Source organism: Dermacentor silvarum, chromosome 3, assembly GCF_013339745.2.
Source record: "Dermacentor silvarum isolate Dsil-2018 chromosome 3, BIME_Dsil_1.4, whole genome shotgun sequence".
NCBI classification, from domain to species: Eukaryota; Metazoa; Arthropoda; class Arachnida; order Ixodida; family Ixodidae; genus Dermacentor; species Dermacentor silvarum.
The window spans coordinates 188312859-188335865 of NC_051156.1; the positions used below are offsets into that span (position 1 = coordinate 188312859).

The window sequence follows — 23007 nt, forward strand, 5'->3', positions numbered from 1 at the left end:
GCAGCTTCCACACAGCGTTTGTGCAAAATTATAGCAAAAGGATTTGCTCATCCATTACAGTAATAAAATCGTGCTGATGTAGTAAGCATTTGCCTTATTGTTTTCTGGATACCCTGATAATTCGGCATTCGGTTAATTCGGACATTCCTTTTGGGTACCGTGAAATTCGAATTAACTAGGTTTTACTGTAATATGTGATATATACTATTTGAAATATTTGATTCGAAACTGTTCGACCAAATCACTATTCACTTCGAACCTCAACTTCACTATTCGCCCATCCCTACTAAAATTACTAGAACGAAACCTGGTGCTGTCATCATTACAATAATTAAATTTTTACATGCCAAAACTTTTTACATGCCAAAACCACGATCTGGTTAAGAGGCACGCCGTAGTGGGGGACTCCGGAAATTTGGACCACCTGGGGTTTTTTAACGTGCACCTAAAAAAAAAACTATGGGGTTTTACGTGCCAAAACCACGACCTGATTATGAGGCACGCCGTAGTGGAGGACTCCGGAAATTTGGACCACCTGGGGTTCTTTAACGAGCACCTACACAGTAACAGTTTCGTAACAGTTTTTCTACACAGCTAACATTTCCATTGGAATTTTTCTACTAGTAATGCCATGCGCTGTCTGAAATGACGACTGAACTTTACCTATTGGTCAGATGTGACAATTATTCGCGGATTGGGGAGTCTGGAAAAATAAACCTTCGGCTGCAGGTATCATCGAAAGTAGCCTCCAGTGCTCCTAGCACTTCAATAAAACGAGGCAAAACCTGCGCTTTGGTCACTCAGCAACCTAATTTTTATATGACAGCAGCAATGAAGAGACAGGAGCTTCTGTCATGCTGTCTAATTTTCTGATCCGACGTCTAGGCTGCTTTAATAATGTCTCAAACAACGGTAGATGCGCATGAGTACGTGCTATTTTGATAACTGTGTTCGGCTAATCTTGAGTGCAATTTTAATGTTCTTCCTGTGGGTTGCTTTTATCCATAATTGTTTCAACAGCGTATGTACATATTATTACGAGCAATCCTCCCGAACGTGCGGAGTTTTCACACACACAAGAAGCCAGCAGTCGATTTCAGACCTACCTTCGACTGACGCTTGACTAGCAGTCTGATCTCTTACATTTTGAAGACTGCCTGTGCAAATGCCCTTATTCATTACTGTACAATATTGTGCAACACTCCACATTGCTGTACCGCACTGTACAGGAACTGACCAAAGCGCATGGAGGTTCCCGTGCCACTTGAACATGCATTAGACCAGCTTGCTTGCACAGAAAAGCTAATCGAACACATTAATCAAGTATGAGGCGGCTTCCACATGCTCCCTGACCTGACAACCAATGCTTCACGAGCCTGAAGGATGCAGTAAAAAATTAACCAGGACGTGCCTGCTGCAATGAGTAAATGCAAATTCTCCCTGCACAAAAAGAACTTTATCCAATTTCACATTTTTTCCCCGCAAAGCATGGCCATCACTATGGTACTGATGCCAATAAATCTACATAGTAATTTTTTTTTTGCATGGTCTGACTTGCATAAGTAGGGAACTAGGAGCCAGGCGCATATTTTGTATACTATTTCATTGTTTCTTTTTTTTTTTTACTCTTAGTACTTATACTAAAAAATAGCAAATTATTACTTTCTTTCATGTTCGCTGACACACTTCTTTGAAGCTTCACATACCAATTCTCAAAAACTGTCTGAGCAATCATTACTTCTTTACATCCATTCAAGGCACCAGTGATCAGGCTATAATTTTTTGTATAATGGTAAATGTTGCGACTGCTACATCTTGAAATAAAGCGTTAGAACACAAAAGTACCAAACATAAGCACATTTCTAGCAGTAAACTAAGGTATACCAGAAAATTTTGCTGAAAGAAATCAATGCGCAAGGTCAACATGTTGTTTCAAGCCAGAACGATGAAGTTTAGGCAAGTCCCGTCCATCTAGGGCTTGCTGAACTGCCATGCTTGAAACTCTCAGACACCACACTTGTGGACAACATTCTCTGGCAATGAAGGCAGAGCTACAGAGGCATAGCACACATGTGAGAGAGTTCCTGTAAATAGTCCCACCGTCTCATTTGTGTTTAGGCTGGGAAACAGAAAACATAAAACAGCACTCATATTAGAGACATAAAATACACCATTTTGTGTTAGCATATTTGCACTTACACAATGTGACCAAGAATATTGTTGTTGCTTATGGAGTTTTTGGTGGCAAAACCAGTTCTGATTATGACTTTTTCTGATGGCGATGATGCTGCATCTGACATCTCTGACAGTAGGCTGCTGCCAACGCAGCAAACACAGTCTTGGCTTCGTATCCGATTGCAACGTGCAGGCAATTTTCAGATCCATATTCAGGGGAAACAGGTGCACTTGGACACGCATGCAGGAGCTCCATCCCTGTAGCTTTTCTATCATTGCCACAAAAAGTTGTCCGCCCGTCTGCAGTACTTTAGTCATTTTCGTACAAGAACTGGCCTTGCCTTCATGATGATTTGAGAGTGCTAGTGGAGCTGCTTACCGTAGGAACTCCTCATGCTGGGGCAGCAGCTGCGCAGCCGAGGCCTGGTGGGCCGAGGCCGCGTGAGCTGCCCCCAGGGCACTCAGGTGGGCCAGTCGCTCGCGCTCGAGCAGGAACTGCCGCTGCAGCTGCTCTTGCTGCTGCTGGGCGGCCGCCACTTGGGCTGCATTGATCTGCATAGGAGGGGGTGCGCAACACAACAAAAAGTTGGACAAAGTCAGGGAAGGCACGATGAAAGTAAAAGTAAAGTGCTAAATAAGGCAATAAAAAAAAATGCAACAAAGAATTCCGCAGGTCCCACAAACTGTGGGGATGAATGTTACGTAGAATGTTTCGCGGGTACAGTCGAACCCATTTATAGATCCTAGATATCTATCGGTTATAACGACCAGATTTCATAGCACTCACGCTTTTCCGACCCTGCCTATTCAAACTGCACTCAGAAATAACGAACATTTTCAAAAGCGATGTACGAACAACTTCGTTTATTTATGAGGAACACTTTAAACCAGGGGCGCGATCTTGTACGCGTTCCAAAATGGAACGGAGGCGTTCCGTTCCATCGAGCCGCACACGATTGGTCAATTTGAACGTCGCGGTTGAAATTGGCCAATCGTGTGCGGCTCGATGGAACGGAACGCCTCCGTTCCATTTTGGAACGCGTACAAGATCGCGCCCCAGGTCGCTGTAAAAGGAGGGCGCACACACGCACAAGAGGGCGCATGCGTACAAGATAGTAGCCCAGAGCTGCTATCTTGTACGCGTTCACGCCATGGTTTTGTAACGGTTTGGAAAGCGAAGCATTACAAGATCGCACTACTTCGCGTTTGATAAGGACCGAAAATGTGCGTCATAAACTGCTGACGCAGTGAGATGGCATGGCCGCTCGTTCCCAGTGCCCATATTTGATGAGGTCTGCGTAAAGATTGATTCAATCACCTGTGGTGCGCGAAAGTGCTGTCACAGTCACTGCGTTTCTTTTTCGTTTTTTTTTTTTCACAGGCTTTCTTTCTCATTAAAAGAAGTCGACGAATCCTAGGCTGTCCTAAATGCTGTTAGCGGTCATTTGCCAACGTCATCCACAACGTTTTCACTAACTATCTCATCGATTAGCTAAATTGATAAATTTAGCTAATTAAACCTATTTGTGCACAATGAACTAGAAAAAGTAACAGTAGCCACCGTGAACAACCCATCAAGGTACAGTGAACACCGTTCGCATAGTGCCCTCAGGTAATATTTAATTCTTGGTGACCTTCAGTTAAGATTGCAGAATACTGCAGAATAAATGTGAAGTGACGTACTGGTCATTGCATGTTTGCCAGTATTTCACATTGGTTGCCGAGAAGCTTTACGACATTTTTTTTAAACAATAAAGGGATAAAATGTTCACTGCCTTTCCGGTGTCATCGACCAATATTTTGAATAAGCTCAATTATTTGGGCTTATCACGGTTCCGCCACAGGTGCCATAAAGCCAGTGTAAAACGGAAACCAATATTTCGTGCAGCGAACGATGGTTAATTAAAATCTTTTGACTCGATCTGCACAAGTCGCGTCGTCAACATCTTCTTTCTTCTTTCTGGGGTTTTACAAGCCAAAACCAGTTCTGATTATGAGGCACGCCGTAGTGGAGGGCTCCGGATTAATTTTGACCACCTGGGGCTCTTTAACGTGCACTACAACGCAAGCACAGGGGCGTTTTTGCATGTCGCCTCCATCGAAATGCGGCCGCCGCGGCCGGGATTCGATCCCGCGATCTCGTGCTCAGCAGCGCAACGTCAACATCGTTGCCACAAACACAATTTCGGAGGTTTGCGTTTTTGCCTAACATTTAATTATAACCACAATTTGGCCGCAAAGGTTGACTAAATATGAAACTTTACATCCTAGGTGTGAGTTCTGCGGTGGCAAAAGCCTAATTTCGTGTGGTGTGGCCTGGCAGAAAAAAATGTAGACATAGTGCAAAATAGAGTGGCGTTTGAAGCTGCCATTGGATATTTGTGGCGAACAAGTTTCATGAAAGCAAGCAGGTCGTTTGTTGGCGTGTTGCACTATCATCCCGGTAACCAGACGTGGTGCACGTGCAAAATAGATTTAGAATGTCAAACGCACGGCGTTTGCCCATTGATTGATACAGATGTACCAATCGGGCGCAAGATAGAGTGCTAGAATGCATAACGAAACTGATGAGCTACACGCTGAGCAGACTGTATGACCTTATTCATTCAGTACGGCTTTCCTTCCCGACTGCACCATGAAATGAGCGCCAGTCCAATCATCCTTAGCTGGTCCGCATATGCGCAAACGCGTAGCACCTTCATAAAACGCTCATAATGCAGGTGTATAGCATTGTTTTCATTTTCTTGTGGCCTAATAACAATTATGCCCCCAAACACACCCACAATCCAATGACGATAAAGCTGAAAAAGATTGCTTAGGCTTGGATTGCAGGGCTTACCGCTAGCCAACGCACGTCTATGGCTGGATGGTTGTCGCTGAACACGCGCATCCTGCTAAATTTGGCAACTTCATTTGAAATTAGTGTTTTGGCGCAGGTTGGCGCAGCTGGATGGTTTGGGGCAAGATGGTGCAATTGACACAGCACTTCCATACCTGTTGTTTGAATTAGCCAGAAAGAGGTCTACTGTGGGTGTGATGATAAACGGCAACAACAAAAGCAACAGTATGACGACAGCTTCATTGCACTCTTGAAAGAAAAAAAAAAAAGGAAAGAAAATCTGGTTCCATTGCAACCTGGGTTGCTCCTAAAGGTAGAACACACAAGGTTACTGCGTAAGTTATGCTTGAGGTGCACCTTTCTGCTTCTTTTCTCACTGACCTTCATGGCTTGTCCGTGCCGGAAAATATCTGCTGCCTTTGTCGCTTCTAGCTAAACATTTGCGTTATTATATCGCTAACAGTCGCAAATAAAGCCAATTGCCTGCCTACACGTGTCAAAGCGACCAAACTGGCCAAACCAGGCGCACCACCAATCGCATGTTGATTGAGAAAATAAAGAAAACGCGGCATGTACGTAAAAAGACGCGCGTGACCCTCGGCAAACTTCGCACGCCAACGCGTTTTATCGTTCCATCGCCGGCTGCGCCGACGTTCGCATCATACCAACTAAAAGGAAGTATCGAACTCTTTCTGTAAAGGAGAAATTGGTTGCGGTAGAAGTTGATGCTGGAGTGAAGAAGACTTCAGTAGCACTGAAATACGAGACATCAAAGAGCATGCTGACGACCATCATGAAAGCGAAAAACAAGCTTCGGATCAATGCAAACCGAATGCGGCACGCCTCCAGGGCGGAGGAGTGCCGCGTAAAGCATAAATAGCATGGCGTGCAGCGTACGCTGGTGCGATATCGAATGCCACGGCGGCGTCACTCTCATTTTCGTGCAACTGTCCGTGTGACACCATGTGTATTATGCCTGTTTCAACGATTGGAACGACCACCTAGCTTTCCACTATGGGAACAATGGCCACTCAAGCATTCCTGTCGACGCGGCCCAGTGCGACAAGAACGCTGCACCACGCAATGTTGCATTGGGTCGGCGGGTACTAAGCGTTATCAAGCGATCATGGTTCTGCGGCGCTTCGTTTACGCGTTGCTGATTGCTGATAACGGTTCGCAGTGACGTTTTACCTTTCGAACATCGGATTTTTTTTTCACCCGAAAAGACGTAGATAACGTAATTTTACGGCTCATGAGTGGATGGCGCGCAGTTGTAATGCCAAGACCATGATGTCCGAGACTTACAGAATGGCGGCATGCCACAGAAGTTTCCAAAATTTACGCTTCCGGCCAACTAGAACGCTTCGCTCTCGTGTGAAGAATACAGTTGTGTCCCGTTGGTAGTAAAATATATAACAAGCTCGAATAAAAAATCGTGCAGCGCTTGCAGTTTCGAAATAACAGTTGATCGGAATTGGGTGCCCCTTTGAAAGAGCTACACGATGCCGCATTTCATTCTTTAGATGGACGTTTCTAACAGAAGTTAGCATCTAGGTGCGGGAACGCACTGGGAACAAAAATTACACTGAAAATCTGGTTTTCAGACCAATTGAAGCGCTGCCGTATTGTAACTGCTGACACCAGCTTACGTGCACTTAATTTTTAAGAATTTTTAAGGGTGAGTCCATATGTAACGAACTACTGCTATAACGACCACTTCGCAGAACTATCGAATTCGTTATAAATGGGCTCGACTGTATTATTGAATGTATGTGAATGTTTCATTACAACACAAGTTTGTATGTTGCCCTGAGTCATATTTATGAGAACTTCTGATAATTCAGGGGTCCCCTCGAGTTTGAATTATCGAGAGATTACTGTATTTAGATAGGAGCACCCGAGCTATAGCTTCCTCTTAACTGTGCACCTAGCTGTCCGCATACTTGTACACCTTGACTGTGCCAGGCACTCAGGGAAGACAAAACTGGGGGGAAGAGGGAAAGAAAGCTTTGCCTTATGGTTATTGTGTACAGTCAAAGACCAAATCTTTAGACACGCCCGATTATTCTGACGACTTTGAGGCACCACCTCGTGCCCGATAGAGCCAATGTACTGTATTTCTGCGCATATACCTGCACCAAACATTTTAATACTGAGCAGTAGTCAGGGTGCAAGTTATATGTGAATTTATGAATTTCGCATATGAATCAGCACGGTGCGCATTGCCGTGAAGCCACACCCCAGGACAAGGTTTTCTATTATTCAAAGTTTCATTATCTCCTAGGGAGCCCCACCCTCTCGTCACCCCTGCGTGTTGATTGTGATTTGAGCTTGTGGAGTGCATATAGTGTGATCACATGTCACCAAATCCCATGGCGGAGCTTCCTTGGTTCACGCGAAGTGCTTCACAATAAGACAGAGAGCCAAATCATTATTGTAATTTTCAGCACGGTCGCAGTTGCTCCGACGCCATTGCCCATGCGAGGGCTGCTCTGTCTGTGCTGTCATCCTCTGTTGCATGAATGCTAGCTGCCAAGTGATCCGTTTCACGTCACATGTCACTTGCCAAAAAATGTCCGTGATCACTTTTGTTGTGTAAATCCATTTAGCTTTGTCAGCATCACCGAAGAGGGGGGGAGAACAGAGATGCCGACTGAAGATACGAATGGAGACTGTTTTTGCTAAGATTTGAATGTTATTGTATGCAGTTATTTTCGTGAGTTATATAATAAGCACACATTTTTTTTCCACAAGCTGCTGTAATTATGGGTGTTGGTTATACGTGGCAAAATACAGCATAAGGACGTCTCAAATTTCTGACGCTGAAAGCCTTCAACGCGCAATTTTCCGGACTTTTGCCGCATCCGCAGATCTGAAAGGGCATTGAAGCCACCACCGCTCGCATTTTGATTGCCTCGCCACATCGAACTAGTGCCCTTGCACGCTGATCCACTGGCAGCTGTAGCCACTCCGGCAACACTAGGCCTAGCTACTTTGATGTTCACTACCTGTCGCGTGTCACCGATCTTGGGGGCGTGCGGGTGTTAAAGAGATGGAGATGGAAGACGCATGTCGACACAGCAAACAGATTTTTAATTACACTGCAAGCCCAAACTTCAAACAGAACTCGATCACACTAGAACATGATGAATAAATACTAACACTTGGACAACCTAAAAACTACTTAAACACTAAACATGTTCTTAATTCCGCCTATGTTAGTCTGTGGCGTCTAGTCTATGAAAGTCAGGCAACCCTGGCCTACCCCGCTGAGACGCTACAAAGAAGGGTCGCCTTGCTGCGCTCGTCGTTGCACGTATGTTCCAGCTTGCGGCTCTTTTCCCAAGCAGTCGGTACTCTTGTTGATGGTGTAGTCGTCGCCTTGCCGCCATCACGTCGCCTCGTTCGTCAGTGATGGGTTCGTCAGTACTTCGTCAGTGAAGAGGCACGGCGTTGCTTAGGCCCACCTGGATAGGCCTAACATCGGGATGCGTCGCAACTTCTTCATGAGTGCCGACGTGGCGTCCCGAGGAATATCGAACGTGCCGGTCTGCCGCAGAAGAGGGATCCTTTCTGGGGTGCCCGGTCCCGCCGTGAGAGGCTGCAGCCAGTCCAGGAGCCTCGCTCGAACTTGGCCGAGGTCGACGGCCACATCTTGGACAGCCAACGTCACGGACTCAGCCGGACCCCCAAGTCTCCTGTTGCCAGAGCGTAGCTGACGATGCGACCTTCCTGGCCCGAAGCCACGTCGATAATCAACGGACAGCGCCGTTCATTCTCGATTACGCCTCGGGTCACGTGCCTCGAGGGCTCGTGCCATTCCGAACGCCGTGCTTCTCGTGATCCTCTTCTTTTTCGCGCCGCAGGCTGCCTCTTACATATGACACTACCAAGCTTCTTGCTGTTTGGTGACATAGTTTAGAGCAAAGGTTTCTGTGCCTACCATATCATTCCATGGTTTTTCCTGGATCGGTCAGTCGGTTGCTGGTCAGGTTCTTGCCCAGTAAATTCACATTCACATTTAAAAAAAAAAAGGAAGAATTAAGCGCGTCCAGTGATGAGATTCGAATCTTGCCCCCCCCCCCCCCCCCCAGCGCAGCAGCCCTATGCTCTAACCATTAGGCCACAGCCACACGTACACTACTCTCGTGCCAACACCATTTTCAGATGGTTGCCATGTGTTGCATGTGATGATAATTTCCTTACAATGGCACATACCTACAAGGGGAGGGGGGGGGGGGCATGAAGCGGGTGGTACAATGGCACGGGCCTACAACGGGAGATTGGCCAAGAAGCAGAAAGTACAGATTGTGTCAATGCCAAATAGGTCATTTAGGTGATTGCCGCGTGTTGATGATTACGGTTTTAATACTATAGCACATCGGCTCTCAAAGTGGGTTCCGCGGAACCTACGGGTTCCGCAGGCCCCTGCTCGGGGTTCCGCGAGCCACTGATAAATTTTCCCTGGTTCCGCTCTCGACAAGTGTCTAAAACGGCGAACACGAGGTGCGCTTGATCCAAAGAACCTCCAATACCCATGCCCGAGTGTCAAAAAGCACATCACAGTGCGTAACAGCAACGCGCGAACTGCGCAATAAATACGCAAGCAGCTTGTAGCCTACCCAACCTCTGAGAACGGGCAGCGCGCCTAAGCTTTCACACTTGAATCTCGGAGGCCGTAACTTACCACCATGCGCCTTTCTTCTATTTGTAGATAGGGTAGGTGCCGATAGCGTGCGCACTGACCTATACGTTGGAGGAAAAAAAAAAAAAAAAAAAAAACACGGAGCATCGCAAATGCGCGCCGCAGAAGAGCAAGAACGGCGTAGCGTCCAACCGAAACGAAGCGGCGCAGTCCGCATCGCCGTGGTCCTCAGCTTGCACCGTGGTCCTCAGCGGCAATCGTACGCGGCACGTGACTGACAGCAACGCCGAAGCGCTTCGTGCTTAATTGTGCCTTCAAAGCCTTTATTCTTGCGTTTATCGCCGCGCGTAACACCGCGTTGGCGGCTAGCCGCGTGCCTCCGTAAGTGCGTAGTCGCTATCTCTGATCGCGTCGATAACCACCGCAGTTTCGTCCGCAGCGGTTGCAGCAAATAGTACCTAGTTTCGTTTTCACTCGATGCGCGCGTCGGCTGCGTGCCTTCACAACTGCGTAGTCGCCTCCCATGGCAGCGTCGATAGCGACCGCAGTTTCGTCCGCGCTTCTTGCGCGAAAGGTAGTTTCGTTTTGACTTGGTGCGTGCGTCAGCCGCCTGCCTTCTGAACCGCAAGGTCGCCGTCCATGATCGCGTCGATAGCGGCCGCGGTTTCGTCGACAGCGGTTGCGGCAAGCAGTAGTTTCGTTTTACTCAGTGCAAAGCTGTCGAAGATAAAAAGCACCGGCTACATCGCGATGGACGGACAATTTGTTGGCGAGCAGCTGAGTGGTGAAAAAATAATCGGGATGTGCGCCCGTTGGTGCAAAGCACGTCTCAGATGAAAACGCGCGCCGCGAAGGATGTCGCGAGGCCTTCGCCGCTGCTAGCGCTAATCAGTCATGAGATGAAGAGAATTTCAGCTTCCGCACTGGTCTTGTGCTAAATAGAAACAAGATTTGACGATTCATTGAGTAAATAAAAGCGTGTTGACGTATTGCAGCATTTGTTTGTTTTCTTGATACCCTCGATAATTCGGTTAAATCGGGGGGGGGTTCCTTGGCACTTTATGGAGCTTAGCAGGGTTCCCTCGGATGAACGTACCTGAGAACCCCTGCTATAGCACATACCCGCCATGGCGGACTGGCCACAAAGTGGCCGATACATCTAAAATAAATAAAAATTAAAGAAATACATGCCTATATATAAGAGTTGTCACATTGTCTAGCACGAGTACATGAGAGCACATGCGAGCGGCAGTTTCCTTTACACCAAAGACACAAGGAATGAAATGGGCAAATTTAAAGCATTTCATTAACCACTTCACGAAAGCTGTCAGCAATGGCATCAACTCAGCCTTTGTCATTTCTGCCGATGGCATCAAAGAACGGCAAAGGTGAAATGTTACATAACACCGGTTCAAAAAAGTCAGCTTCACCGCAATACGGCAGCGTTACATGGCCAAGCACAGGCAGTGCATTGCAGTGAAGCATATGAAAAATTAAAAGGGGCCACTGTCACTGGACACAGTACGTATTCCTTATACATGCGTGCACCTGTAATCTCCTGTCACAGTAGGAGATATAGTAGGAGCCTGATAAGTGTGTCGGCAGGTGCCTTTAGAGCTATTTTGAACTAGCCTGTGGCGATTTGAGCCTTTGGGGGCAGTAAAAAGCATGTGTACTGAAGAAGAATGAGCAGTATGCACTGCTTCAAAAAAGACGACGACGAGTTGGTCGAAGCCGTGTGCCTGTGTTGCCTGAGCTGTGTAACCTCTCGCTGCAGTGCTCTACGCTCTAATTAATTAAACTAGAGTGCCTCTCTACATTTGGTGGAGGTGCTGGGCCCTTTACCGACCTGGAACTCCGCAGCCGCACGCTCCCTCCCGTTTCTGCCATGCCTGAGGACGCCGAGCAGCCCGATCCTCCCCAGGCATCGCCTGTTGTCTGCTCCAGTGCTCTACGCCAACGCAATCCTACTGTCTTCAGCGGCACCGACGATCATGAGGTAGAGGATTGGCTCTCCTCATACGCCCGAGTGAGTGCACATAACAAATGGAATGACAAAGATAAACTGACTAACGTCATCTTCTATCTTTCTGGAGTCGCTCATCTCTGGTTCCGGAATCATGAATCCGACCTTACCACATGGACTGCTTTTACTAATTGTTTCAAAGAAGTCTTCGGTCGGCCTGCTGTGCGAAAGCTTCGTGCGGAACAACGCTTGCGTGGTCGCGCTCAGCAAAAGGGTGAAACCTTCACCAGTTACATTGAGGATGTCGTGGACCTTTGTCGGCGCATTAACCCCTCTATGCCAGAAAGTGAAAAGATAAAGAATGTCATGAAAGGCATCGAAGATGATGCCTTCCAGATGCTCTTGGCGAAAAATCCTCGAACGGTTGACGAGGTGATCACCCTGTGCCAGAGCTACAACTCTGCAAACAACGCCTCACTACGCGCCGAGCTGCCGCGCCGTACGACACGATTTCGGCCCTAACCGACAGTTTCGATGCTGCTCCCGCCCACTCCTCGTTCCTCGACCAAGTCAAACAATTCGTTCGAGAGGAAGTCGCGCATCAACTGTCCCTTTTGCCTGCTACCCGGTCGTCTGAGTCCTCCTTGTCTCCGGAACTATGTCGGGTCATACACGAACAAGTCAGCGACGCACTACCTCTCGCTCATCAGCCACCTCCAGCGCCGGTTCCGCTCACGTACGCTGCCGTCGTCGCCAGTCCAAGACCTCCGCCTGCAGTTTCGCACTACACGCCCACAAGTGGCTTCTACGCGTAGCCTTCTGCGGCTGCAAACTACGTGCCCAGAAGCGATTTCTGCCCGCCTCGGACTTCCCGATTTTTTGGACGTCGACTGTATTACGTCCCACAGCCACGACCTGGCTATAAGAAATAGCAGCAAAGGGAGGGGCGAGTGGGCTCACCTGATGCGCGAGCTGCTCCTCGTAGGAAGAACGCATAAGTGCAGCAGCGGCAGGGTGCATCAGGTCCTGTGGCCGCGGGCCACCTGGCGGGGGCCCATGTGGCGCGCCTCGTGGAGGACCACCGCCACTGCCAGGGGGCGCCGAACCTGGCCCACCAGGTGGGTAGCCAGTTCCGTACGGCCCGGCCGAGGGAGGGGGCTCCCCGCCAGGGGGCATCGCCATGGCCACTGCTGCTGCCGAGAGTGGGTCATGATGATGAGGGGGGTGCAGGTGCAGGTGTGTGTGGGCGTGCGCATGCGTCGGGGGGACGTGCAGCTCACCTGCCATCTGTAACCTGAAGGCGAAACAACAAAAAAAAAAAGGAAGAGAAGTTAGCAACGCTTGCTGTGTCACACAAGTCCCGTACTCAGAGAAAAGCACACATTTAAAGGGACACAAAAGAAAAACATTAAGTCGAGCTAGATTGAAAGGTTAGGCTTCTGTAGTAATGAATTTGTAATTTATAGCGATAAGAGATAGAAAACAGATGAAAAATAGCAACAACGTGAGCCAAGAGCCAACAGCGACGTTTTCGTGGATAGCTCATATGGTGACAACTTGTGAACTTATGGGCGGAATGGTTAATTTTGGGGCTTTCACTATAACGACCCGTCAGAATTACGAACAAAATTACTCCGGTCCCCTGAAGTTCGTAAATCGAGAATTCACTGCATCGCACTGCGACATCCACGTGACAGATGTGCATAGACAGTAGTTAACCCTTTCCCTACCGTAGACGAGCTGAGCTAGTCTACACGGTTTGTACCGCTCCCACCGAAGCCGAGCTGGGCTTGTCCACGCTGAAACACGCGCTTGCGCACTGCTGCCTTCAAGCTACCCTGATGAATTTTGCTTAGTTCTCTGTGGCTTCAACAGATGGCGCAGCAAAAAAAAAAAGTGCTCAAAGCTTGCATCTTGGCCGAAAAACGTTTCGAAGCTGGCAACTGGGATTTAAAAATGGCGTCCTCCTATGTGGGTGGGCGTGCCTGCAACGACTCCGCTCCAGAAAAAAGAAAAAAAAAAAAAAAAAACATGTTTGTTCGCGGATGTTCTGTCAGACTCGGACAGTGAAGAAGAAGTTTGGTTCTTCTCCGAGAGTGGCAGCGAGGATACTGAGCAGCATATCTTCTTGGAATCATCCGATTCTGACAACAGCGTCCCAATGTGTCGGCAGTGAACGCCGATAGATCTAAAGAAACCCCCCCCATCGCCGCATCCTAGGTTTGTTTTCACGGCCGCGCCTGGCATAAAGGTACCCATGACAGAGGATGGAAACTGTGCGCGGTATTACTACAGAAAATCGGACAATCTCCGCTGTGCAGTGCTGTGAAGCCAACCGTCTCTCCATATTATCAAAAAAATATATATTTCACTTGCATCTTACCAATAAAGTGTCTTTAGGGATATGTTTTGGCTGTTTCAAGATACGTAGAATTAATTAGGCAAATAAAAAAAATTGGTATTTTTATATTATTTTTAAACAAAAATCTCGGTAGGGAAAGGGTTAAGGCCAAATTGCGCAAATTCCATTCAGGGCTTTAACAAGAAAGCAGTCACAATTAGCAAACTGAAGGGGCCTCGTTGGCAGCTGCCCACTCACCTCAGAAGGGGATCGGCGGCAGCGAGGGCGAGGCGGTCGGCGGCCGGGTGGAGCCGGTCGTCGGGGGGCAAGCCCAGCCGTTCTCGTTGGTCTCCATAGATCGCAAAGGGGGACATGCCCGCCGCAGCGGCCCCCAGTGCGCCCCCGGCCGCCCCCAGCCCCGCCGCAGCCGCGTACCTCCGCTGCAGCTCCAGCCAATGCGGGTCGTACGCCTGAGGGAGCCGTGACTTGAGCTCCAGCTCGGCCTTTAGCTTGTCCTGCAGCTCGCGTTTCTCCATCTCCAGGTCCAAACGGAGACTGCTGCAGTGGTGTCGGGGGGAAGAGCAGCCCACTCATTAGCGCCATTAAGTTTGCAAAACGAGGCATTGCCTGACAGCCCAGTGGGAATGCATGTCCTGCAGTTATATGAGAAAGCTTCCTGCGCTACAGTTTATTATCACCCTCACTGCATGCACAGTGTAGTGTGTACAATCAAAAGTACGCCGCTGAGCATTCAATCCTGTCCGGAGGAGCAGGAAAATAGAGAGCGAAATACAGGGAGGTTATTTGGCGTAAAACTGGCTGGTTACCCTGGATTGAGGTAAGGGGTAAAGAGAATTAAAGATGATAGAGGGAGCCTTGAAATAAAATGAAAGGGAGATGGAAAAAAAGAGAAGAATTGTGCATACAATGCAGTGCAGCCTGCGAACACTAAAAGTCAGTCACGTAAGCCGTATGTCCACAGGAACTGAAGCAACATGTTTAAGGCCTTTTGGGCTGTCAAATGAATCAGCGGTGTATTTCGGCGTTTTTTTTTCTGCCTCTTGTTTAATTTTACCTGCTGCATAATTCAACCAATCTTGTCGATCCCGTCATGGTTGAATTGATAAACGACTGTATAGCAAAAGTGTGTTTGGGTTTGAACATTCTCACTGTTTCTTCCCACCAAACACAACATGCATTTGATGCACAGCACCTAAATTTTAGTGCTCCATGCTGTTGAGACTGACTGGGGGCTTTCCCCTTACAGACGTCTACTGCCGCTAGCGCCGTGCATTGTTTAGTGTTGACAAGCAGAAAGAGGCTCGAGTCTCGCCCCTTCTCAGGTGGCTGATATGATGAACACGCCTTGGGTCATAATTTAGGCACAAGCATCTATTTTGTACTCTGTACATTTTGTACATGCAACGTCCCCACTGTAGTCGTCAGAAAAATGCATTCTTGGTCACTTACTGTGCAACAGACAATATAAATCTTTACTGTGCTAATACAGTTCACAACTCTTCATTAAAAGCTTCAGAAAAAGCAGCAATAAGGAAACAAACTATTCACGCACGTAACCCGCATAAGTAGCTATATATTATGAAGTTTTTATATCTATAAAATCTAGACAAAGATATTAGAGAGTTTTAGAATAGGGGCCCCAAACGTTTTGGGGCCCCAAAGAAATAGCGTCGACACCACTGCGCATGCGCGAGACGCTAACTTCGTTTGGGTTTTGCGTTGGGGACGCTATTTCGCCGATTTAGCGGGAGCCCCAAAAGCAGCCCCAAAAGTTTTGCGTCAACAAACATGGCGGCACCCATCGAAGCGGCGGCTCTCCGAGTACCAAACTCGGCTTGATTCGTGGTAACGCGTGAAGTTAGTAAGCTAGGAGAAGTGACTGCGGTTATCGCTTTCTCTCAACTAACGTGTGTAATGAAGATTGATTCATTAGACGCCGCTGATTCTGAATTCGATTGTCGATTTCATGGCTCGTAGGCCTAACGTGGATTAGCTTGGCTGGTGAAGGCACGTCGAGTTGGTTACTCAAAATTAGGCGCAATAAATCGCTTGCTGCAAATAGAATAACACCTTAATATATTATCATCCTGACAAACCTTCTGCTATCGAAAAAGTAATAGCGCAAGAACGAGACAAGGAGTGAGGAGGCAACACACACACAAGCACTTCCTCTGTCTTTCTCTTGTTTTTGGGCTGTTACTCTTTCGTCATGCACCAACACACACAAACTGCTCTCGTCAACTTCAGCTATTGTCACTCAGTAGAGCCTTCTGATGGGAGGCCAATTAGATGTACAGCACACCTACACACCAATTTCTCTGTTGTAGCCTCTACACGAGAATATACGCCATATTTTGCATAGCCGCTGTCTTGATTCTGAACTTAGCGCAATGTTTGCATATAGTTTTGCTCGCTGGATAAGGCATGCTTGCACCACCCCCACAAAAAGCTCCGATGATTAATGACGTGGCACACACCAGTCCCCAGCACACACCCAGAAAAATCTCACGGCTCATTCATGTTTTGGTACAGATCTTCCAGGACCACACTTTTTTTATTGATCCCATTCAATCATTTATAGCGCCAAGCGACATATCTTGGAGCACCTGACCCAGTGATGAACGGCAATGATAATGGAACAGGTCCAAACATGTCGGCCAGTTGTTTACTTGTATAGTAGCAGGAACAGTTCGAAAGGCACCGACTTTGAAAAATCTCATCATTTTTATGCCCACCTTTTTACAACCACTTCTTTCCCATTGTTGCTCCCTGGATCTAGTATACAGCGCAGGGGTGGTATTCTCAAATGATCATTTTCGGGCCAAAAATGCCGTTCGCCCATAGATGCCGGTGCGTCTGGCGCTAGTCACGCCATATCTTGCAAAAGTGTAAGCACCCCTCCCTGAAAGTGACCCCAGGCCTGACGGTGCAAACGTAACTGCCAAGTCCGGAAATGCGAAACCACGCCTTCAGCGCGCGAAGGAAGCCAGTACATCGAGTATTTGACAGAGCATGACAAAAGTGTAGAAACACTCACTTCTCTCTCGAGGCAGCAGCTGCTGCAGCATACATGCCCAGTTGGTAGTGTAGCATCATGGGGTCCATGGCGGCGGCAGCCGCAGCTGCTGCAGCAGCCGCCGGATGGGACCGGGGTGACGGGTATCCACTGGGGGAGAAGCCTGCGTGCGGTCGAGCATATTCGCTCAGCTGCCGCAGTGCCGGGGTGTCCGCTGCGGCTGCTGCTGCCGCTGCCGCCGCATACGGGTTGGTCGCGGCACCGCGCTGGGGTGCTGCCCGGTAGGGATTTGCACCAGGGGGGAAGTCGCATGGGTGGCCACTGGGGCCCGCTTTGTTCTCGGACGCCCCGCTCCTGTGTTCCAAGGAGCTGAGCCGTTGCTACAAAGAGTGAGAACAGAGAAGCCAGCCACATGGCCAACGTAAGCGAACACTAGATACAAAGGCAGCGGGAAAAAAGATGTCAGATCTGTGCAAGTGTTTGTAATTACAGAGACCTACACAATCCTGTGCAATACAGAGGAAAGCTTACTAAATGCAGTGTAATCGTGTGCGGGGAGATAAGGGCACAGTGCTCCAGTAGTATGCTGAGCTAGTATAACACAAGCACACCTGCTGTTATATTCCTGTGTGCCTTTGTCAAAATATTTTCTGAATATGACATTCGAGCAATTTAAAACATGAAAAGTCTGGCTAGGGCTTTGGGTGCAGTGTGTTCTCATAATCTAAAATCTGCCCATCCTGTGCCACTCCTATGGTTATTGACTGCACGGGTTTAAAAGGTAGTGATATTGGTTACATGTGGATAAACCAAAAACTGCGTGATTGAACCCTTAGGAGCTAATCACTGTGAGAAGCAGAGAGACAAAATGGGAAGTTGCAAGGGTGGTAACTGCAAATTGTGCCTTCTGCCACGGAATGCTATCATTGCTTGACTTTTCACAATTTTCTACAGCTTACTAAAAATCACGACTGCTTCCTAGCATCAAATTATGTCATCAATTATTCTCCTAAATGGTCTCCTATATTTTCAATGGCAATAGCATTTAAATGACCAGAGAGACGGCTCACAGAACACCAAGCAACAGTCATGTGGATGGCAAGCTCATTTTCCATCAATCTACCTTCACTATAAGGATGGACACAGAACTGATTTTGTTAAGCATCTTCCTAGCTACCAGCACTCTCAAATTTACCATTAATCTAAGCTTACACTGCGTGGCGCTAGCTTTTTAATCAACAGCATGAGCTGGTAGAGCGACTGACCCGGACAGGTGGTGCTTCCGGGTATCGAAAGCAAATTTAATTTAGACTGAAACGCTTTCCGAGTAATATACATGGTTTTTGTTTGCGACGTTATTCTTTCATCTAGCGAATTGCAAGCTTTGCTTTCTGTGATAGTGATGTGCAGTTCTAAGTGTGCCCTCAAGACTGATGAAAGGTCACAAGAATTGCAAGGTGTACACATAAAAGCGTTATTTCATAATGACGTGCCATGTAGCTTTATACATGGCCAGACATCCTCCTTACAGCAAATAAATAGTTCACCTCCTATTTATCACAGCTTGACTGTTCACATCAGGAATGTTGTCAACAAGCTTTAATTGTTCTTGCTCATAAATGAAGATAAAATTTGTTCCAGGGCTGACTGGTTACTAAGACAAAACCGTTGAAGCCGCAAACTTTATGGTACATTCGACTGGTTCCTACCTCCCTCTACCTTAGTTTGCAACAATACAGAGCCTGCTCGAAATTTCAGCCAGAGAGCCAGGGCCCAAGCCAAATGTTCAGCTGCTCCCAAAGTGCAGTCAGAGGATTCATGTAACCAGAATTCGTAAGTTCTTGGGTGAGCTCCAACCTTGCAGGTGATAGCACCTCCGAGCACTCTTAGCTGGAGGAAGGCACTCCGAATGAATTAGGTGAATGTGTTCCGAGCCCTTGAAAGCAACCAGTCGAACATACCATAAGACTGACAAGGCCTCTTTGAACTTCCTGAACCTAACAACAGCGACGCAATGCAGCTACCACATCTTCTGCGCACTGGGAATCAATGTGCCTTCTGCACTGTGTCGTCACTCACCTTGGCTTCCTCCCTTTCTTTCTCGGCTGCCTTGCGTGCCCTCTCCTCCCTTTTTCTCGCCAGCTTCGAATCAGGAACGGGCTTGAAGGTCAAGTCCGTGCGAGCGCAAGAGTTGAATTCGCCTCGACTCCAGTGCCGCAGAAAGCTGGCATGTCAGCGAGGAAGGGAGCGACATTCAACACTGCATACTTTGCAAAAGCAGCAATGTAAATGCTTAAAAGGAACGTTGAAGATCAACACTAAATCAATTCAGACTGATGAAGCCATGTTTCAAGACGTTATTTACATTTACTTGGCATAACAGAATCTTGATTCCAACTGCACAAAACGAAGGCCCAATGTTGGCATTTTTAAATTTCATATCACGACAATGCAACGTCGGGGATTTGGAAGTATTTTCATGTGGTAGGGTAGTTTCACGCGCAGCAAACATTATGAAAACTTGTTAAGTTCAGTCATTGTTTCGTTCAGAACGCTACGTAATCGCTGTTTAAAGATTAACAATTAACTAATCAGTGGCAGGCACTATTGAAATCATGACATCATGTATAGCTATTACTGCAACTTCAAGGTGGCCTCAGCACCAGGCTCTTGCTTTTGAATTTCATATGGCTTGCCAAGCTCCTTTACATGGTTGACATTTAACTTTTTGGTGTTCCATGGCTGTTATTTACCAATCCAGCTTAATTTATTATTCCTATTTTGCGTCTTTAACTCTGAAGTGGTCACAGCAGAGAGGCACCATCTTGCAGAGTGAATGCAGGCCATAGCAAACTACTACTGATTAATTTCAAGTCATTCAATAAGAATGCCTCCGCTTTAGGCAGCCTACAGATTTGTTTCATTGAGTTAGGAAACTCAATTTATTATGCAGACAATCTCATCATGTTTGCACACCTTTAAAGCCACTTACAGTGCTGCAGTATTACACTTTGCTTCCACAACATCCAGTGACGTGCTGTTCCTATGTTTCCCCATTACTTTGTCATGGTGTGCCAGATAGGACTACATTTCAATTCCTTATTTACAAGCTCCTCAGCTGACAGAAAGTTTAGTTGTGAATGGCATCACATTTACCAAATAATGTGTACGAACCTACTCATTTCTACAAAACAAACTCTATACAGCCTTTATATTTCACTTTGTTTAGAAATGAGTAAATATTTGGTATTAGATTCGATACTTGAAGGTAATTTTTCTCTAACATGAGTGTTTGATTTGGAATGCCACTATTCGCGAATCCGCAGTTCTTGCTGTTGTGATAGCAGTGCTGGTACAGTCAGGCCAGTCAATAAAAACTCTAGCATTACGTTCTGTTGGCCTCATGTGCTAGCTTCTGGTTGCCATTAGAGGTCACATGCAGTGAGAAATGGGAGTCCTAAAAACTAAAGCACGGCTATTACGCATGGCACAGCGGTCTTCTCACGGCAACCAAGATGTTCTGTACATCTGGCACAGCACCTTACTATGCATAATTGTTCTGAAACAGGCCTTCTTTAAGAAAGAAACCAAGGAAGGGAGGCAGCAAACCACGTACATGGCGGACTGGCTGCGGTGGCATTCGCTGTCTTCAACCTTGGGCTCGGGGCTGGGTCCCCTCACCAGCTGCTGGGCCTCGGGCTCTTCCTCCTCCTCTTCGGGCACAACGTGGTGGACGGGGCCACCATGGTGGGAGCTGCTGCCGTGATGCGACGACAGCCCACCACTGTGGTGGCCACCGGAGCCCCCGTGGTGGGAAGGTGGGGCCACCCGGTGCCCGCTTCCCCCGCCACCGCTGTCCAGCGGAAGCTGAGGGGGGAGAGGCATGGACACGGGGGCACGCGAGGGGGGCGTCTTGGAGTGGTGCTGTGGCGCCGTCGCCTGATGGGCCGGCGGCGGAGGTGCGGGAGGAGGGGCAAACTGTGGATGCGTCTGAGGAAAGTGCAGGTGTGGGGAGTAGAGCTGGGGGCTGAAGTAGGGTGAGTACGGGAACCCCGGATGCATTTGTGGCGGTGCACCGGGAGGAGGTGCAGCCCCCGGGTGCTGCCGAGCAACAGTGACCAGCGGGCTCGGGTATCCACCACCCAAAGGAGAGGCGGAAGTAGACACAGCCACCGAGGAAGTGGCAAAGAGAGGGGGTGAAAAGGCGTAGTGGTGGTGGCCAGAGGCTGAGGAGGCGGGTGTGGAGGTTGGGGTTGTCGGCATGGGAACAGAACATGGAACCGGCTTGACGTGCGATGGCGAGGAGGAATGAGAAAAGGAGGGCATGTGGTGAGGAGAGGAAGGGGCACTCATGCGCTCTTTTGGGGGAGAGGGTGGGGGCTCGGTTTTGACATGGTGCGGGGGCGGGCCCGGGTAGTCCACGGGGGCTCCGGGCACAGAGCACGGCGAGGACCGAGGGGGAGCCGAGGCACCAGCGGCCGCCAGAGAAGATGCTGGCAAGCAGGAGGAGGACGAGGGGTGAAGGGGCGCCAGGGGAGACAGGCCCCTGGGCGCCCCCAGCGGTGAACTATTAGCAGCCAATGACTGCGTGGCTTCCGGTGGAAGTGGAGCGACCCCACTGCTGCTACTATGAGGCAACCCCCTGGGGGGCCCTTCCATGAGGAGCGTGGGCGGTCCGCTCATTTCTTCTTTGATGCGCACAAGGTGGCTCTTGACTGTGGGGGGCATCATGCCCGACGGGAGCAGGGGCTCCACAGGGGGCGGAGGCATGGCCGACAGAGCTGCCAGAGATGGGTTGATGCCTCCCGGCAGGGGCAATGGGGGAGTCGGGCGACCACGTGACAATGGGGACGACACCAACCGGAGGGGCTTTGACTCTTCCACTTCCATCTTAATTAGGGACAACGGCATGGCATCAACTGGTGCTGCTGGTGACTTCACTCTCGGGTCTGGCAGAGAGAGAGTGGGCGGTGCCTGAGGAAGCAATTGATCGAACTTGTCCTCGGACATCATCAACTTGGGCGATGGCGCCAGAGCTTGCGTCGGAGGTGTTGGCACCCCTCTGCCGATCAGCTGATGTGCCGGTGGTGGCACAGGCGGCGACATGCGTGGCAGAAGTAACTGTGGAGAGCGCTCCAGGTGTGGTACTTGGCTTGGCATGCCTGGCATCACCAAGGAGACAGGCGAAGGACATAGTGGTCGTGAAATGGGGAGGGCCACTGGCATATCTTCTGTGACTGCTGGGCTACACCGTGCTTCCTTTGGTGGCCTGTAAAGTAAGATTGCAGCACTTGAATACTGTCAAAGAAATTCAGAATTGCAATTTCTCGGCACGTGCTACACACCAATAGAGCAAGGTGGGATTTGCCTCGCAATGCACAGTGATGTCACGTACAGCTTTCCACAGCTATTAACATGATGTTTTTAACATCACAGCCCTTAAATAATAATTACGGAAGAAATTAGGCCAACAGCCTTTACACGAATGCATACGGTAACTCCTCTCATCTTGCAGCTCATTATGATTGAACTTGTCTCACGGCAAGGACTGTACGGCACTTTTAAATTAACAAGATGGCGAGGACTGAGCATTACCATGGACTTCAGTGCAGCTATGAGTGAGAGGTGCAGGGAAGTCTTGACTTACAAACAGAAAGCAGGCGGGATTGTCACCGTATGGGGCAAAGACAGTTGTTCACTGTAAAAAAAGAGGCTGCTCACCCATCATTTGCTACAGGGCTAGGCTCTGGCTGCTGAGAGCTCGGCCGAGAGCTCGGTCGAGAGCTCGGCCGCTCCTCCTCCACTGGCGACGGTAGCTGCAGTGGCATTGATGCGGCCTGCGAGGGCTCTTCAGCCACAGCTGTCACTGGCGGCACTGCCGCCGGGGTTGGGGCCACAACTGGAGACGGTGACACGCTGGGAGGGCTGGCCGACGTCGCCTCAGGTTCTTCCGGGGCATTCTCTGCGGTAGCAACAATTCACGGGACTTCACACAGTGTTGGTA

At 48.7% G+C, this 23007-nt stretch overlaps 1 protein-coding gene across 4 annotated transcripts in view; it reads right to left on the bottom strand.

Moving 5' to 3' along the window:
* The window catches only part of LOC119446282 (arginine-glutamic acid dipeptide repeats protein-like), a 66865-nt gene that overhangs the window by 17289 nt on the left and 26569 nt on the right, over positions 1-23007 (bottom strand). For 3 of the 4 annotated variants that reach the window (XM_037710669.2, XM_049664054.1, XM_037710672.2), the window contains exons 10-16: positions 22725-22965; positions 20620-22272; positions 19083-19227; positions 17025-17383; positions 14225-14524; positions 12586-12919; positions 2555-2727 (exon numbers count right to left, since the gene is read on the bottom strand). In XM_037710669.2, the coding sequence (XP_037566597.1) occupies positions 2555-2727; positions 12586-12919; positions 14225-14524; positions 17025-17383; positions 19083-19227; positions 20620-22272; positions 22725-22965 (3205 nt within the window). The remainder of the gene's footprint in view (positions 1-2554; positions 2728-12585; positions 12920-14224; positions 14525-17024; positions 17384-19082; positions 19228-20619; positions 22273-22724; positions 22966-23007) is intronic. The other variant, XM_037710670.2, reaches the window with a different exon arrangement.